Here is a 17,960-nt window from a genome sequence, read left to right on the forward strand (position 1 = left end):
CCGCCTTGAACCGCTGCAGTCCATGTGGTGATGGTACTCCCACAGTGCTATTAGGGAGGGAGTTCCAGGATTTTGACCCAGCGACAATGAAGGATCGGCAATATACTTCTAAGTCAGGATGGTGTGTGACTTGGAGGGGAATTTGGAGGTGGTGGTGCTCCCATGCGCCTGCTGCCCTTGTCCTTCTAGGTGGAAGAGGTCGCGGGTTTGGAAAGTGCTGCCGAAGAAGCCTTGGTGAGTTGCTGCAGTGCATCTTGTAGATGGTACACACTGTAGACACGGTACGCCGGTGGTGGAGGGAGTGAATGTTTAAGGTGGTGGAGGGGGTGCCAATCAAACGGGATGCTTTGTCCTGGATGGTGTTGAGCTTCTTGAGTGTTGTTGGAGCTGCACTCATCCAGGCAAGTGGAGAGTATTCCATCACACTCCTTACTTGTGCCTTGTAGATGGTAGAAAGGCTTTGGGGAGTCAGGAGGTGAGACACTCGCCACAGAATACCCAGCCTCTGATCTGTTCTTGTTGCCACAGCATTTATGTGGCTGATCCAGTTAAGTTTCTGGTCAATGGTGACCCCCCAGGATGTTGATGGTGGGGGATTCGGCGATGGTAATGCCGTTGAATGTCAAGGGGAGGTGGTTAGACTCTCGCTTGTTGGAGATAGTCATTGCCTGGCACTTATGTGGCAGTTAACATTCGCGCCACACATCAACCCAAGCCTGAACATCGTCCAGGTCTTGTTGCATGCGGATTGGACTGCTTCATTATCTGAGGAGTTGTGAATGCTGCTGAACACTGTGAAATCATCAGCGAACACCCCCATTTCTGACCTTATGATGGAGGGAAGGTCATTGATGAAGCAGCTGAAGATGGTTGGGCCTAGGACACTGCCCTGAGTAACTCCTGGAGCGATCGCCCTGGAGTCTCCAGGAATTAAAGATTAATCTCGGGGACGCTGCTGCGAGCAATCCGGGAGAAAAATCACAGGGGCCTTAAAAAGTGGTGCTTTTCTTTGAATACTTTTGCTTATTAGTTCTACAAATATCGGAGATGGGAAATAAGGAAGTTTGACTTACAGTCCAGAATCACCCAATCGGGTATTGAAGACCGGAATTTTCTGGAGGTAGGTGGGTTGGGGGTGGGGGCGGCCTCCGAGGCGGACGGGAAACTTTTATGGCCGGGCCTGATTTGCATGCGAGGCCTCGGCCTCCTGCCCGCTGCCAATCAGAGTGAGAGGCTGGCTGGCTGCAGGTGGGTAGGCCTGCAGCTGCAGAGAGGGAAGGAGGATTCGGTCAAGGGGAAGGATGGCGGGAGGTGGGAGGGGTCGGTCAGGGGATCGTGGGGGTGGGCGGTCGGGGAGCTGTGTCGGCCAAGGATCGGAGGGTCGGGCAGGGATCGGTGGGGGTGCAGCCAGTGATCGGGGATCGGGAGGGTGGGCCAGGGATCAGGGATCGGAGGTGGGGGGGGGTTGGCCGGGGATCAGAGAGGATTGTGGCCGGCCTCATCATCATTGGTGGGGTTGGGGAGGGGAGGCCTCATGGTGGGGATCAGATTCCTCGTGGTGGGGTCTTCGATCGCGGGCGGTGCCGGGTTTCACAAATTGTGCAAAATCCATCCACATGCAGTAAAATTCAAAATGAAGTTTTAAAAGAGACTTCCAGCCTGATTATAATATTTAAATTTACATTCCACCTCCTGGGAGCTGGTTGGTTGCCCGCCCCCGTTAAAACCGGAAGTGGGCGGGTTGGAGGCGGGATCAGGTCAGGATTCACATTTTTAACAATTTAACTGCCTGCACGCTCCAAACTCAGCTGTTTTTTTTTTAAGCAGAAAACTGTGGCTGAAGAGTCTATTCACTTTTCAATTAGCCGGGTGCCGCGAGTATGGACATGTTGGGCGACCATTGGTGGGAGTGTGGGGGCGGGGCGGTCAGAGGCAGGTCATGTGATAACACCTCAAGGAAGATGTCCAACCAGAGTTAGCAGCCCTATCTCAGCTCCTTGGTTCAAAGGTGACAGGACTGAGTATCTAGGGGCGGGAAACAATGGGGTAATAAAGTGGGCCAGATATTCCGATGCCCACGGGTACATACGAGGTATGTACTCGCCCGTAGGTGCCTCGCAAGTGCCGGTTTCAGGCTTCGAGAACCACACGCGCTGAAAACCGGCACTTGCGACCTGTCAAGAATCCTCTTGACAGATCATCCGCCTGCCTGGGAGAATGGCCTCCGCGGGCAGAGAGTTCCGCTTTCTGCACAACCTCTGCCCGCTGAAAACCTTTAAAAATCTTACGCCTAGTAAAAGTGTGAGGCCTGCTTTTACCTGCATAAGAGTTTTAAAAAATTAAAAAATCTAATTTTTTTCCACTCATTTATAATTTAAAAATACATTTAAAAAGGGTAAGTATATTTTTAACCCCGTAATAGACTTTAATTTTTTTCAAAAAATTAAATTTTTGTTTAAAATATTTAATTTAATGTAATTTGAACTAATTTTATATTGGTGATTTTTTAAATAAATGTATTTAATGTTTAACTGTGTTTTTAAGTGAGCCCCATTCATACGTTTGACAGATTGGTGCGTAGAGACCCGTCAAAAGTCTGAAGCGGGATTCCCTTCTTTGATTGGTTCCCCATGGCTCACGTGATCCCAGGGACGCTTGCGAACCACATGCGCCCTTGGGATACCTGGGCCTCTGCGCATTTCGTAGAGCAGAGGCCCAGGGTAAGAAGTCTCGGGACCTACGGAGCCAGCAGGTAAGTGCGTAGTTTTTTCCCCGATCGGAGGCATCTGCACGCAGGAAGCCTCCAATCGGAAATTCAGGGCCAGTGTGTTTTACTGCCTAGCTATCCGATCACATTCTCAGCGCTGCGCTATCTTGGAGATTCGATGGCCATGCACTCCATCTAAAGCATGACCAGGTTTTCCCTGATCGTAAAGTGGTACAGCTACAAATGTAACATGGTTTTACATCTGCCACTTTGTATGACCTCGGGGTGAATTTGAAGTACAAAAGTGACAGAAATGCGAAATGAAAAAAAAAGAGCACCTTATTTAAAACTACTCTCAATTGCTGTTATTTCTTTTTTAATTAAAACTACTTTCAATAAGGATTTTTTTTTGCACCTGCTGGTCACAGAATTATTATTGCAACAAATTTGTTTTAAAGGAGTTCTATACTTATTTGACTAACTAATGTTTTTAAACTAAAGATATTTCACAAATACGTACTCTTGAGTATTTATCAGTATCAGGATCCATTTTCATAGCAACTCTATAAACCATGGTTTCTTAATACAATTAATTGTTAGTATAAGCTACACTAGAACTACAGTGAAGCACATGATGAATAGTCCAGCTGTTTGGAGTCTTTATTCCAAAATAGTGGTGCTGGCAATCAGTGCTGTAATTTAGCACCGAGGCACTAAAACATGGCAGAGAAGCTCTATTGGCGCAAATACATGAACTAATTTCTCTTATTTGGAAGGAGGAAAACATGCCAGGCGATCTCATAGACGCAGTAATCGTGACCATCTTCAAGAAAGGTGACAAGTCCGATTGCGGTAATTACAGAGGAGTTTTCCTGCTGTCTGCCACAGGGAAAGTCATCGCAAGAATCCTCCTCAATCGCCATCTCCCAGTGGCTGAAGAGCTCCTCCCAGAGTCGCAATGCGGATTCCGCCCACTAAGGGGCACAATTGACATGATCTTCACTGCGCGTCAACTACAAGAGAAATGCAGGGAACAGCACCAACTACTGTACATGGCCTTCTTTGATGTCACAAAGGCCTTCGACACTGTTAACTGTGAGGGATTATGGAGTATCCTCCTCAAATTCGGCCTGCCCTCAAAAGTTTGTCACCATCCTCCGCCTGCTTTCCGACGACATGCAAGCCGTGATCCTGACCAACAGATCCACCACAGACCCAATTCACGTACGGACCAGGGTCAAGCAAGGCTGTGTCATCGCACCAACGCTCTTCTCAATCTTCCTGGCTGCAATGTTCCATCTCACCCTCAGTAAGCTCCCCGCTGAAGTGGAGCTAATCTACAGAACAAATGGGAAACTGTTCAACCTCCGTCGGCTCCAGTCCAGATCCAAGATTGTCCTCTGTCATCGAATTACAGTATGCAGACGATGCATGCGTCTGCGCACACTCTGAGGCCGAACTCCAAACCATCGTCAACACCTTCGCCGAAGTGTACGAGAGCATGGGCCTTACACTAAACATCCGTAAGACAAAGGTCCTCTACCAACCTGCCTCCGCCACACAGTACTGCTCCCCGATTATCAAAATCCATGACGCGGCCTTAGACAACATGGACCACTTTCCATACCTCAGGAGCCTACTGTCAACAAGGGCAGATATCGATTACAATGTCCAACACCGCCTTCAGTTTGCCAGTGCAGCCTTCGGTCGCCTGAGGAAGAGAGTGTTTGAAGACCAGGACCTCAAAACCAGGACCAAGCTCATGCTCTACAGAGCAGTAGTGATACCCGCCTTCCTGTATGCTTCAGAGACATGGACCACGTACAGCAGGCACCTCAAAGCACTGGAGAGGTACCACCAACGCTGCCTCTGCAAGATCCTGCAAATCCATTGGCAGGATAGGCGCACCAATGGCAGTGTTCTCGGTCAGGTCAACATCCCTAGCATCAAAGCTTTGACCACGCTCGATCAGCTCTGATGGACGGGCCACATCGTCCGCCTGATACGAGACTCCCAAAACAAGCGCTCTACTCGGAGCTCCGACACGGCAAGAGAGCCCCAGGTGGGTAGAGGAAATGCTTCAACAACACCCTCAAAGCCGCCTTGAAAAAGTGTAACATCCCCACCGACACCTGGGAATCCCTGGCCCAAGACCACACAAAGTGGAGGAGAAGCATCCGGGAAGGCGTCGAACACCTCGAATCTCTTCGCCGGGAGCAAGCGGAAGCCAAGCGCAAACAGCGGAAGGAGCGCACGTCAACCCAAGCACCCCACCCACCCACCCCTTCAACCACCGTCTGCCCCACTTGTGACAGAGACTGTAGGTCCCGCATTGGACTCATCAGTCACCTGAGAACTCATTTTTAGTGTGGAAGCAAGTCATCCTCGGTTCCGAGGGACTGCCTAAGAAGAAGAATATACATTTTGAGAAGAAAATCTGCTGTAACTAAAAAGACATTTTTAAACACAGATTTTTCAAGCAAGATCTGGACATAAGTAACTAAAAATTCAGGGCCCAAAAACCATCCACTCTTCCAGCGCACTCCCGCTGCATCTCTGGCGGGAGCTAGCGGAAGGGCCACAATCAAGGCCTTCAAAGGCCTTGTATGCGGTACGCCTGGTGAAAGCGAGTATACTGGGCCACCACCTTGGTAGCTGTGAGGCCCACCTGGGGTCCGGTCCAGAATTGTGGCTCGGACTGCCAATGATCTGCCCTGCAACTTTTATTTAAAGTCTTGAAGCAGCCCCCTTTGTAAGGAGGCTGCAGGGACATATTTTAAAGAAACTTCTGGGGCCACCTAACAATTCCCCACAGGCACTTACGCTGGTCTTTCCTGCCTCTTTTGTGGGGGAGAGGAAACATCCCAGATGGCAGCCCCAGCTCACCATGGCCGTGAAAATCGGAGGACCTGCCTCTTAGCTCATGAACTTTGATGGGGCCTAATGGTGGAGGGTGAGGATGGGCACATCGCGGCACTTGCGTCAAGATGTGCTTCCCCGCAGAGTCCTGGGGCTTCTGTCTTTAGTACAGCTGCTTTAACGTATCGTTGCCGTACACGGAAGGAGATGGATGTCATTTACTAAGAAAGCATGAGAACATCCTTACATTATGGCTCCAGCAAGATTACCTAGATACTGTCACTGCTGATTAGAAACTAGTCTAATTTAGGTTGTTCCAAGTATCACAATCCTACTTATAATAGCTGACAGGATGGAAAAGTGAAGCAATTTGTATTTCTTAACCACAGACTGAAAGAAGTCTGTAAAAATTTTTTAGCCTTTTCAACAATGGACATTACTTAAAGCAAGATGCCAAGCAGACCAGATTGTAAAGTTTATCTATCCAGTGGGTAGGCTGCTTCACTTAATCTGACGTTCACAGGTCCATGAAAAGCAATGCTTATTAATGCTGTTGACTGCTGCCATTTCCAACTGATTCACAACTGAAAAAAATTTGCAAGGCTAAGGGGAAAGGGCGGGGGAGTGGGACTAGCTGAAGTGCTCTTGCAGAAAGCTGACACAGGCTCGACGGGCCGAATGGCCTCCTTCTGTGCTGTAACCATTCTATATGATTCTCTGTTTTATCCAGAAAATGCAAAATATACTTTTAAGCATCTGATCAGTTCTCGCCAATTTGTGGATTGTTTCCATTCGATCACTTTGCTATCCCTCGCCGCTTCCTTCTACCATCAACACTTAGCCATTGAGAGAGAAAGATCAGGACATGATCTTCTGCGCAGCCATTGTCAATCTTGCCCTGTAATTATGTAAAAACAGATGTGCTTCTGCAGGGCAGGTGTGGTCTACTCAACTCTTCCTCGCCAGTGTTCACCCTACTGCTCAATCCATCAATCTGGCCCAAGCATTAGCCAAACTCATACATTGTACAATGAGGATAGGGCGCATACATATGTCACCTACAATGGCTGCAATTCCAACTACTTAATTAACAAAGAACAATCCAAGTGAAGTGTCAAGGTCCACCATAGACATACATAGAAGTTACATCACAGAGACAGGCCATTCAGCCCAACCAGTCTGTGTCAGTCTTTACCCTCCAAGCGAGCAACTCGTTCTATTTAGCAGGACCCCGCTAACATGGAGGAAGAGTAAAAGAGAAATTCAAGATAAATTGGGTGGCACCAAGCTTGGGTTTCAAGCCCTTGGAGTCTGTAGGAGGAAGGAAAGATTGAGAGAAATTACAAACAGTCTTAAAAAATGAGTTTGAATAGGAGACTGGGCAATCAGTCTTGATTTCAACATACTGGGGTATAGGGAGGAAGAACAGTGAATTGGAATAGCAGATTTAGAGCTTAGAAAGAACCACAGAGGAACATTCAGAGAATCAATAGTGTTTTTGATAAAATCCAAGAAAGGCTGCAATGCAAACCGATTGCAGGCTAATGATTAGAAAGGTGTTGTCTTTCAAATAGCAAGCTTTGTCTTGTGTCCTGGCAGGAATATGAAAGAGGTGCAAGATGACCCACCCCAGATATGAGAACATTTTTCAAGGCTTGAATGCTCTAATGGGCGTTCTGTAAGGCTGCCTGCTTTGAGGCAATAGAATTCACTTAGCTTCTATGGGTATCATTATCTCTATTTTCTCCACTTTGTATTCTCATGAGCTACTCACTGGGAAGTCCAGCTGAGAAGACTAAGAGGGAGAGGCACCTGCAAACATGTCTACAGTCTCTGCCTTTAACATGGTAGAAGAGCACTTAAAGTACAACCCAGGACAGAACCCCTCAAAATACACTGGGCCTGAAATTGCGACCGGATGCCTCCGACCTGTAAAAATTCTACACATTTACCTGGTGGTCCGGGAGATACGGAGGCTTGCGATCCTGGGCCTCTCCGGGTCCGAGCGGGCAGAGCCCCACGTATCCCAGGGATGCAGGCAGTTCGCAAGCACCCCAGAGATCATGTGGGTCAGCCCAACCAATAAAAGAAGCTGTTAAGTCTGTGTGTTATAGTGAGAATTACTACACAGACCACAAGAGTAAATTCAACAGGTCTTTACTGGTTGGAGGCCGGACTATACTGAATACAATATTATTACACTGTGCTTATATACCGGTGTGGTCACCACCGGTATTACGTATACAGCAGCCAGAGAAAGTAGTACATCTCTTAAGGTGGAACAGGTTACATACACCACAATCCTCCCTTTTTAGCTTAACAGTCATATTCCCAAATAAACATAACATATATACATATATAACTTCAGGTATAACAGTTCAAAGGTTCAGTCTCTCAGGAGGCTTTCTGATTCAGCTTGGATAACGCCTTTCAGTGGTCTCTGATTCTTGTTGTTGCGGTGCCTCCTCTAGTTGGTTGCCGATGTATTGGGTGTCATCATCATCAAATACATTCTCGGCCGAGGTAGATGCTTCAGGTTCATGAACGTCTTCCACAGCTGTCTCTGTCACAACCATGGGTTCGACCCTTGCTCTCGACTCTACCAGTTGATCCGCATGACGCCTTATCACATTATGACCAATATCTACGGTGTACATCAGAGGTCCTTGTCTGGCCCGGATTGTTCCGGACTGCCATTTGTCGTTTCCATAGCCCCGTGCCATCACTGGTTGTCCTACGTCGAAAGTTCGAGTGGTCTTGCTGTTAATATGCCGAAACTGTTTGTTTTCCACTTCCCTCCGCACATTTGGTTTTAACAAGTCCAACTTGGACCGCAACCTCCTGTTATAAAACATCATAGCAGGACTTTGGTTAGTCACGGCATGATTGGCGTTTCTATATGACATCAGGAACTTATCGACCTTGTGTTGCAGGGGAATCTGATCATCATTCATGGCCTTAATAGCCTTTTTGAATGTCTGGACAAATCTTTCAGCCAACCCCTTTGTCGCCGGATGATATGGGGCAGAGGTATAGGCCTAGAAATTGAGTTGACGCCGCGCCAGGGCTTTAGCGCCGGAAATTTAGCGCCGGCGCTAATTCCCTTGCGCGCGCCAAAAATTCAGTAGCGCCGCGCCCAGACGGCTGCCGGCGCTACTGGCGGGCGTGAGCGCCTCCCAATGGGCGCTGAGTGCCGAATTGCGGCGCTAATCCGGCGCTGCGGCACCCGATGCGGTGCGGCAGGCTGGGGAAGTGCAGGCCTCCTCCTTCAGTTAAGGAGGAGCTGCCTGCACCCGCCCGCTGTCCGTTCAAATATTGAAAAAATTAGCCCGGCACCTCGGACAAGTGCCGGGCTTGCAGGCCAGACGCATCTGTTCCGCGGGGGGGGGGGTGGAGGAGTCCGGGGAGGGAGGTGCGGGCAGGCAGCCGACGGGAAAGCGGCCGGCCGCCGCGCGACCTTAATGCGCCGGCGCTAACTCGGGGAAGACTCGGTTGCCAGAGTCTTAGTTGCGGCTGCCACGGGCGAGGCGGCCGCAACTGAATTTCGGCGCTGGGGCCCGTCGGCATGGCAACCGGGACGCTGCGCACACCGATGACGTCATCGGTGCCGGCGCAGCGCTACCGGTCTACCGCGGCGTAAGGGCCCCAGGCAATTTCGGCGCCGGCGCCAAATGCAGCGCTAGGCCCTCTAGCGCCGCAAAATCGGCGCTAAGGGCACTCAATTTCTAGGCCATAATGTTTAACTCCATTCTTCTTTAAGAATTGTTGGAATTCTTCCGATACAAACTGTGGTCCGTTGTCCGAACAGATCTGTTCTAGCAATCCGTTCCTTGCGAATATTGTTCTTAACACCGCAATTGTCTTTTCTGAAGTAGTGGTATTCATCTTGATGACTTCTGGCCATTTGGAATGTGCGTCCACCGCGATTAGGAACATGGAGTCCATGAATGGACCAGCAAAGTCAATGTGTACGCGTTGCCATGGGGCTGAAGGCCATTCCCATGGGTGTAGCGGTGCTATCGGAGGTGCATTTTGCACTTTTTGACACCCAGTGCAGCTTTTCGTTAACTCCTCAATCTGTTGGTCAATACCCAGCCACCATACGTAAGCCCTAGCAAGACTTTTCATTTTAACTCCCCCCAGATGACCTTCATGTAGTTCTTTTAAAACTCTTTCCCTTAACTTGGGAGGAATAATCACTCTTGTCCTGTACATCAAAGTACCATGGCAGACGGACAGCTGGTCTCGCCTTGCCGAGAATGCCGGTAACAGAGGATCACCCCGTGTTGGCCATCCTTTCACTGTCACCTCGTAGACTCTGGACAGTGTCGGGTCGTTCCTGGTTTCTCTTTCAATACTTGCGTTGGTGACAGGTAAACACTCGATAATGGTCGAATGAAATAACTCAACAGGGTCAACTTCCGTCGTGTCTTCATCTTCAGGTAGTGGCAGGCGCGACAGGCCATCAGCATTGCCATGCTGTTTCGTACCTTTGAATTCTATCTGATATTGATGTGCCCCTAAGAAAAGAGACCATCTCTGGAGACGCTGTGCTGTCATCACCGAAACACCCTTCTTAGGGTTAAAAATGGACACCAACGGTTGATGGTCCGTCAGAAGTGTGAATTTTTGGCCCTGTAGGTAATGATTAAACTTCTTCACTCCCCATACAAGGCTAAGGGCCTCCCTATCGATCTGCGCATAGTTGCGCTCAGCGGAGGTCAATGATCTGGATGCAAACGCGACTGGCCTTTCCGTGCCATTTGGCAATTTATGTGAGAGTACTGCCCCAATACCATATGGAGAAGCATCACAAGCCAACTGAATAGGCAGTGTCGGGTTGAAGTGAGCCAACACTTCCTCTGAGGTGATCAATTCTTTGCTTTTGCGAAATGCCTTCTTACAGTTTTCGCCCCAGTCCCATGGTACCCCTTTCTGTAAAAGAGCGTTCAACGGCTGCAGCACCGTGGATAGATTTGGCAGAAATTTATGGTAGTAGTTAATTAATCCTAGAAACGACCTCAACTGAGAGACATTCTCCGGAGCGGGAGCCTTTACAACTGCCGCTATCTTGTCAGGAGACTTATGAAGCCCCTCCCGGTCAATGACATGACCACAGTACGAGATCCGCTTCTGGAAGAACTCACATTTCTGCCGATTTACTCTAAGTCCATACTCTTTCAGTCTGTTGAGCACCAGTTCCAAGTTAGCGAGATGCTGTTCATCACCATTACCTGTGATCAGAATGTCGTCCAGGTAACATTGTGTGCCTGGAATTCCCTGTAGTACCTGCTCCATGGCCCTCTGCCAAATTGCTGGAGCCGATGCCACACCAAAAACCAGCCTATTGTACCGGTACAACCCTCGATGCGTGTTGATCGTGAGGTATTGGCGTGACTCTTCTTCAACCTCCATCTGCAAGTACGCCTGCGCCAGGTCTATCTTGGTGAAGTGTTTCCCGCCAGACAGTGAAGCGAAAATATCCTCAATCCGTGGAAGCGGATACTGCACCGTGTGAAGCACCGGATTAACGGTGATCTTGAAATCTCCACAAATGCGAACCTTCCCTGGATCTCCTGGCTTATTGTTCGCAGGACGTTTCATAACGGGAACAATGGGCGTAGTCCACTCACTCCAATCTACTTTAGACAGTACCCCTGAACGTTCTAGTGCTTCCAACTCCGCTTCAACCGCAGGTCGTATTGCATAGGGTACCGGTCTGGCTTTAAAAAATTTTGGTTGTGCCTGTTCATCAATCTTGATGTTTGCCGTAATTCCTCTCAGTGTTCCCAGTCCCGGCTGGAACACCTCTTTAGCCTCATCCAATATTCTGGACAATCGTTTAGGTTTGACAGCTGTTTCCCCGGAATCTACCGTTAGTGCTTTCAAGGAGTGCCAGTCCATATTCATTTTCCTAATCCACTCCCGTCCTAGTAGTGGTGGACCTCCTTCAGGTAGCACATATAAGTCCATTACTTGGCTTTCTTCGCCCTTGTGGACCACTTCTACCTCTATTTTTCCGATGGGGTACACTCTTTGCCCCGTGTACGTTTTCAATATAATCTCCGTATCCTGTAAGGGAATATGTTGGAATAACCTTCTGTAATCTTTCTTATTCATGACCGTCAATGCCGATCCAGTGTCCAATTCCATTTTTACTTGGACTCCTGCTATCTTAAGAGTGACCCAAATTGTCTGGAGGTCTGTATCCTTACCAACGTTGTGTATTCTTAAGCTATCCAGTTCATTACTGCTAGCGTCTGAATCTGACTTCTGTTCAGTCAAACTGTTCTTTGTCACCTTGTGTACCTTTGCATATTTTCCTTGCGGTGACTTTTTATTGCTGGTCTTCTTTCCTGACCGGCATACTTTAGCTATGTGGCCAAACCTGCCACACGTTCTGCATTCTTGGTTTTTAAACCAACACTGGTTCTGATCGTGCGTTGTCTTTCCACAACGATAACATTTGACAGAACTCAAACCCAATTTGTTTGTACCGAGTTCCGGTGGCCGTAGCTGCATTACTGCCGTGCCTCTCGCTGCGGCCTCGTGTGCTGCTGCCATAGTGACCGCCTTCTCGAGAGACAGCTCATTCTCCTCGAGCAGTCGCCTTTGTGTATCCTGTTTAAATAAACCACACACAAATCTATCTCGAAGTGCCTCTGTCAGTCCCGTTCCAAACTGACAATATTTTGCTAGCTTACGTAATTCCATCAAATATTCAGCATTGCTTTCATTTTGCCGCTGTCTTCTATCGTAAAATTTAAATCGTTCCGCTAGCATCAGCGGCGTGGGGCTAAGATGATTTTTTAGGACAGTAACAATCTGTTCGAACGTCTTATCCGCCAGTTCATCTGGTGATAACAGGTGTTTCAATTGCCCGTATGTCTTCGCACCCATTAAGTTTAGTAATGTTAGTGCTTTATCTGTCTCAGGAATTTTATTTGCCTTACAATAGTTTTGTATGCGTTCTACATACATAGCCCAGTCTTCTATATCACTGTCGAAGGCATTAATGTTCCCATGTTTAGGCATCGTAGCAATTTATCGTATTTTTAATGTTATCTAAGATGGCGGCTTCCCGCTCTTGCCGTCGTCCTCCGCCCACAAAATGGCGGTTTTCCCGCGCTTGGCGGTCTTCACCCGTCCCCCGACGCTGTCTCCGCTTCACCGCGGCTCTCGCGCCTTCAGTTTCCCCAGACGCTGCGCCTTTAGCCCGAATGCGGCCCTTATCTCCGGTCGCGATCGATGTCCCGCGCTGCGCCTCTCGCTCGAAAGCGGCCCGGCCCTTATCTCTGGTCGCGATCGACCTCACCGCCCTTATTCCTCCGTCTTCCCAGCCCCGTCTGTACAGCCAACGCGGTTGACTTTCTGTCGCGTCGCTGCCCGGCTTACCCACCACGAGGTAGTAGAAGAAGCTGACAGTCGCTGATGGAGGCTTCGAGGTCAGGATGTCTTCTGCACTCCGGTTGCTCGATGCCTGCCGCTCGACGTGTCTTCCCGTAGGTGATGAGGGTGGAAACCTCTCTTCGACGTCCTGTCTGTGGACGAAGTCGCCGTGGAAATTACTGCAGCAGGGTAAGAATCGGACTCGTCGCCACTGTTAAGTCTGTGTGTTATAGTGAGAATTACTACACAGACCACAAGAGTAAATTCAACAGGTCTTTACTGGTTGGAGGTCGGACTATACTGAATACAATATTATTACACTGTGCTTATATACCGGTGTGGTCACCACCGGTATTACGTATACAGCAGCCAAAGAAAGTAGTACCTTTCTTAAGGTGGACCAGGCTTAAGTTCTCTTAAGGTGGAACAGGTTACATACACCACAGAAGCGAATCCCCATTCATACTTATGGGAGTTGTGTACGTACGGAACTCCCATAGCTATGAATGGGGATCACTTAAAAGTACACAAACACATGAAATAAACATTTTTTAATTACATATTTAAAATTAATTAAAATGCCATTAAATTAAATATTTGAAATGAAAATTTTTTTTTTTTTAATTTTTTGTATATGTTTTAACGGGGCTAAAAATAAACTTACCTTATTGGACAGGGTTTTTAATGTATAAATGAGTGATAAAATTTTATTTTTCTATTTTTTAAAACTCTTATGCTGGTAACAGCAGGCCTTACCCCTGCTTTTTACCAGGCGTAAGAATTTCACAGGCATTCTGCGGGCAGAAGTTCGGCAAATAGTGCAACTCTCCACCCGCAGAGGCCCTTCTCCCGAGGATGCGGAGGATCTGTCACCTCGCAAGTTCCGGGTTTTCGCACATGCTCTTCGCATGCCTAAACCCGGCAGTTGTGCGGGCGCGAGCGCACCTCGTACGCACCCGTGGGGGTCGCAAAATACGGGCCACACTCTTTTCCTTAGTTAAAGCACAGTGCCTGAACGTGATGATTTCTCTGATCACCCAACCAAGATCAACAACTCATTGTTTGAGACACATCTGAGCGTGAATCTTCCAAAACACATGTCTCCCAGTCTGTAGTGCAGCAAACCAGAAAATAAAATAGTTGCTGAAATAATTGTTTCCACTTCTTCCATAAAGTAAGCATTTTAAAAATGATAATATTGCTTACCGCAGCAATGCTGTGGTTGAAACTTAGTTCGATGTTGTAAAAGTTCCCATCATGGTAGACTGGTCGAGTTGTCCCTGCCCAGTCCTGATCTTTCGAATTAGACCACTGGAGAGAATGGCCCCCAAGCCAGCTGTACAAGGAAATCCTAAGGATGAACTGTCCTTTGGGCAATTTGTCCTTCACACCCCGTAGACACTTCAGTTGGATTTGGACAGGCTGAGGTGTGCCAGACCATTCAACCTAAGTGGAACATTTTGTGTAAGTACACGATTATAGTGCAATGAACAAAACACTGCTTGCATTAGGAGGTACAGTAAAACTCACTTATAAAAACGCCTTTCACAGAAGAGTATACACGGTGGCACAACAGGCAGAAATCCTAAACATATTCATCTAAAATTCCCCTCTCTATCATTTTAGCAGAGGCGTTATACTTAGGTGAGATAGAAATTGCAGATGAATGCATTAAGTGTTCATATCCATATTTCAAAGCCATAGGCCATGAGCGCCAGCCGCTAACGCTGGTTTGCTGGAAAAAAATGGCGGCTGCCTCGCTTCCGACCGCCTCTGGCTCGGGACACGGCAGCCGCCATTTTGGTATGAGCCATAGTGCTGCCGTTAACTGCGCTAGCCCCTGCAATGTAAACAAGCAGATCGTGACGTCAAACGGCGTGCAACAGCTGACTTCACGGCACGTCTGCAAACTTGGACATTCTCGCTCTGTTTAACAATGGGTCCTAAGCACGCTCAGAAAAGCGTGCGTGAAGCAGCTCTGCAGAGACGCATCAGCCCTTCTTAAAGGGACACAGACATCTTTCAGGTAAGTTTGGATTTCAGCTTTTGCACTTTTTTATATATTTTGTTGAAGTAGTGGCTTGGTGCAATAGATGTTAAAAGTTTTTAAAGTGTGCAGGGTGTGCAGCTGGACACTTTTTTTTTAATTCATTGATGGGATGTGGGCGTCGCTGGCTAGGCCTGCATTTAGTGCCCATCCCTAATTGCCCTTGAGAAGATGGTGGTGAGCCGTCTTCTTGAACCGCTGCAGTCCGTGTAGTGTAGGTACACCCACAATGCTGTTAGGAAGGGAGTTCCAGGATTTTGGCCCAGCGACAGTGAAGGAACGGCGATACAGGTCCAAGTCAGGATGGTGTGTGGCTTGGAGGGGAACTTGTAGGTGGTGATGTTCCCATGCGTCTGCTGCCCTTGTCCTTCTAAGTGGTAGAGGTCGCAGGTTTGGAAGGTGCTGCTGAAGGAGCTTTGGCGAGTTGCTGCAGTGCATCTTGTAGATGGTACACATTGCAGCCACAGTGCGTCGGTGGTGGAGGGAGTGAATGTTGAAGGTGGTGGATGGAATGCCAATCAAGCGGGCTGCTTTATCCTGAATGGTGTCGAGCTTCTTGAGTGTTGTTGGAGCTGCACTCATCCAGGCAAGTGGAGAGTATTCCATCACACTCCTGACTTGTGCCTTGTAGATGGTGGAAAGGCTTTGGGGAGTCTTGCAAAGCTTCGGATGGTAAAGGAAGGCCTCTGAGAAGAGAGAACATGCTGGATATACTCAGCAGGTCTGGCAGCATCCGTGGAGAGAGAAACAGAGTTCACGTCTCAGATCGAGATGCTGCCTGACCTGCTGAGTACTTCCAACATTTTCTGCCTTTATTTTAGTTTTACAACATCCGCTCACAGGGGTGATGAAGACACAGAAGAGGAAGACGTAGAAGAGGAAGAAGCAGAAGAGGAGGAAGCGGAAGGAAGAATACAACCCAGACAGCTTCTTTCTGGTCGGGATATCCGGGATGGATTCATCTGCCTGTGGTACCGGTGACCACAACCCCAACTCCCCTTTCAACATTAGTCCCACACCTTACCTTCCCTCTGTTACTGACCATCACAGCATCCTCTTGCACACAAAGCTGAAATAAAAGCCACCACAAAGCAAACTTTTCAATCCAACTTTATATATCTATCCATCAAATGACATCAATAAATCAACTCATCACCCTTATGCATTCCCTAGTGACTGTCTTGTGTGTGCCTTTGTCTATCCTACTGATGTCATGCAGTGCTATCCCAGTGGCTGCAGCATGGCTGGTGGAAGGCTGCTGACTTTCAGTGGGGGACACTGCAAATGGCCTTGCAGGACGAGCACAAGGAGCTGAAGGCTGGGAGTGTCAAATCGGTGATGGTGTGGTTTCTGCTTCACTCCCCTCTCCCTCTTCTTGTCAACCACTGGCTGGACAGGCTGGATTTCTTGGATGTGTGCAATGAGGAAGGCACAAGTGTAGAGTTGTGGTGAGGGGAGGGCGGGAAAACAAGAGCTGCATGCTTACACCATGTGAACCTTGTAAATCAGAAGATATTGTGGAATGAGGGGGCAGTGGGTTGTGAGGAGGAGGATAACGTATGAGGATACCAACATCTTGTATCCTTTCAGCCCCATCGCTGGCCAAGGGCTCAGCCAAGCCCCTGCCAAGAATGGCCTGCACCGTCTCCTCCAAGGGGGTAAGGTGAAGCTAGGAATGGGAGGTGTGCCTCGTGTTTGGTACAGACTGTTGGTAGGTGAGTGATGGGGGCGGGGGAGTCGTGCAATGAGCAGTGTGTGAGGCTAGTGGTGCAGTTGGTAGGAGACAGCTTTTGAAGATGCATCCACTGACCTTGACCACTGGTCTGAGGTCATGAAGCTTCTTTGGGCACTGGAGCCAGGTTGTGGGGGTGAAACTGCTCAGTGATCTGGTCCCACATTATTTTTTCTGGAGGGCCTGCTGGCCCCTGTGGGTAGAGGGCCTCTCTTGCAGTGTTGACCCCCTGCACAAAGCTGGAGTGCTGCATGCGAGAACCTGGGTGCCTCTTCGCTGGCTTGCTGAGACATTTGTATTAGTGCTGAAGCACTTTCACCATTTTTTTACCTGCAGAAGGCAGTTCAGCTTTAAGAGCTGAAGATTGCCATTTCGGAATAATTTTTAATTGTTTTTTCAGAAGGCAGTTGGGGGGCTAAATTCAGTTGATTTGCGCCTCCCGTTAGCGCCCTACCTGCAGCCGGGGTGGCGCTAGTTAAAGGGGAGGTGGCGGGCGGCCATTTTTGTTGCTGGCCACCTGCCAGCGCCTGCCCCCGTTGCTGTCCCCGGCCCCCGTGAAGCCCCCCCGTGGGGTGCCGGCTGCTCTCCATGAGCCCGGACTCGTTTGCCGGCACTCCCGATCCCTGGGCGCCGGGACGTGCTGCACCAAGCCCCTCCCCTTTAATAAGGGGAGGAAGGCCTGCAGTACCGTGGCGCGACGTGCCATAGCGCATGGCGCTGCGGCACATAGCGCCGGGATATTGGCTCGCAGCGCCCCAAGAAAGACGCGGGGTGCTTCCAGTAGTGCCCCTCCCCCCTCTCGGGGCGCTACCTGGGAAAATCGGCCGCAGAGGTGCTAAATTTTTCCGGGCGCTAAAATTAGTAGCGTCCCAAAGCCCAATTGTTACCCCTTGAGCTCTAAGGGCCAAAAACTGCCTATTTTTAAATGATTGGAATTTTTTTCATTTTAGAGGGCAGATCCCCTTTAAGGGCTCGACCCTGCTTTCTAAAATGACAGGCTAGCTTTAAAAGAACGCTGCCTTGCTCCAGGGATGCTACGGCCACACTACATTGGGCTTCCTGCTAAGGCTACCGCTGGAAAAAGAGTGCTGCACTGCAGGTTTTGGGCTGTGCTAATGTTGATCAGCAGGCAGCACCAAAATACCTGCGCTATAATTGCGGGCGGCCGTTAACTTCGCCCTGCGGTGGCACCGGTAGGATTCCGGCCTACTCGAATTTCTAGGCCA

The 17,960-nt window shown here is 48.9% G+C and overlaps 1 protein-coding gene across 1 annotated transcript in view; it reads right to left on the reverse strand.

The window, feature by feature from the left end:
• ofcc1 (orofacial cleft 1 candidate 1) overlaps nt 1–17,960 on the reverse strand; it is a 398,354-nt gene that overhangs the window by 278,582 nt on the left and 101,812 nt on the right. The window contains exon 11 of the mRNA XM_085993614.1: nt 14,162–14,401. Within this exon, the coding sequence (XP_085849740.1) occupies nt 14,162–14,401 (240 nt within the window). The remainder of the gene's footprint in view (nt 1–14,161; nt 14,402–17,960) is intronic.

Source organism: Somniosus microcephalus, chromosome 7 (assembly GCF_052327205.1).
Source record: "Somniosus microcephalus isolate GS21.2 chromosome 7, FLI_Smic_1.0, whole genome shotgun sequence".
Lineage (NCBI taxonomy): Eukaryota > Metazoa > Chordata > Chondrichthyes > Squaliformes > Somniosidae > Somniosus > Somniosus microcephalus.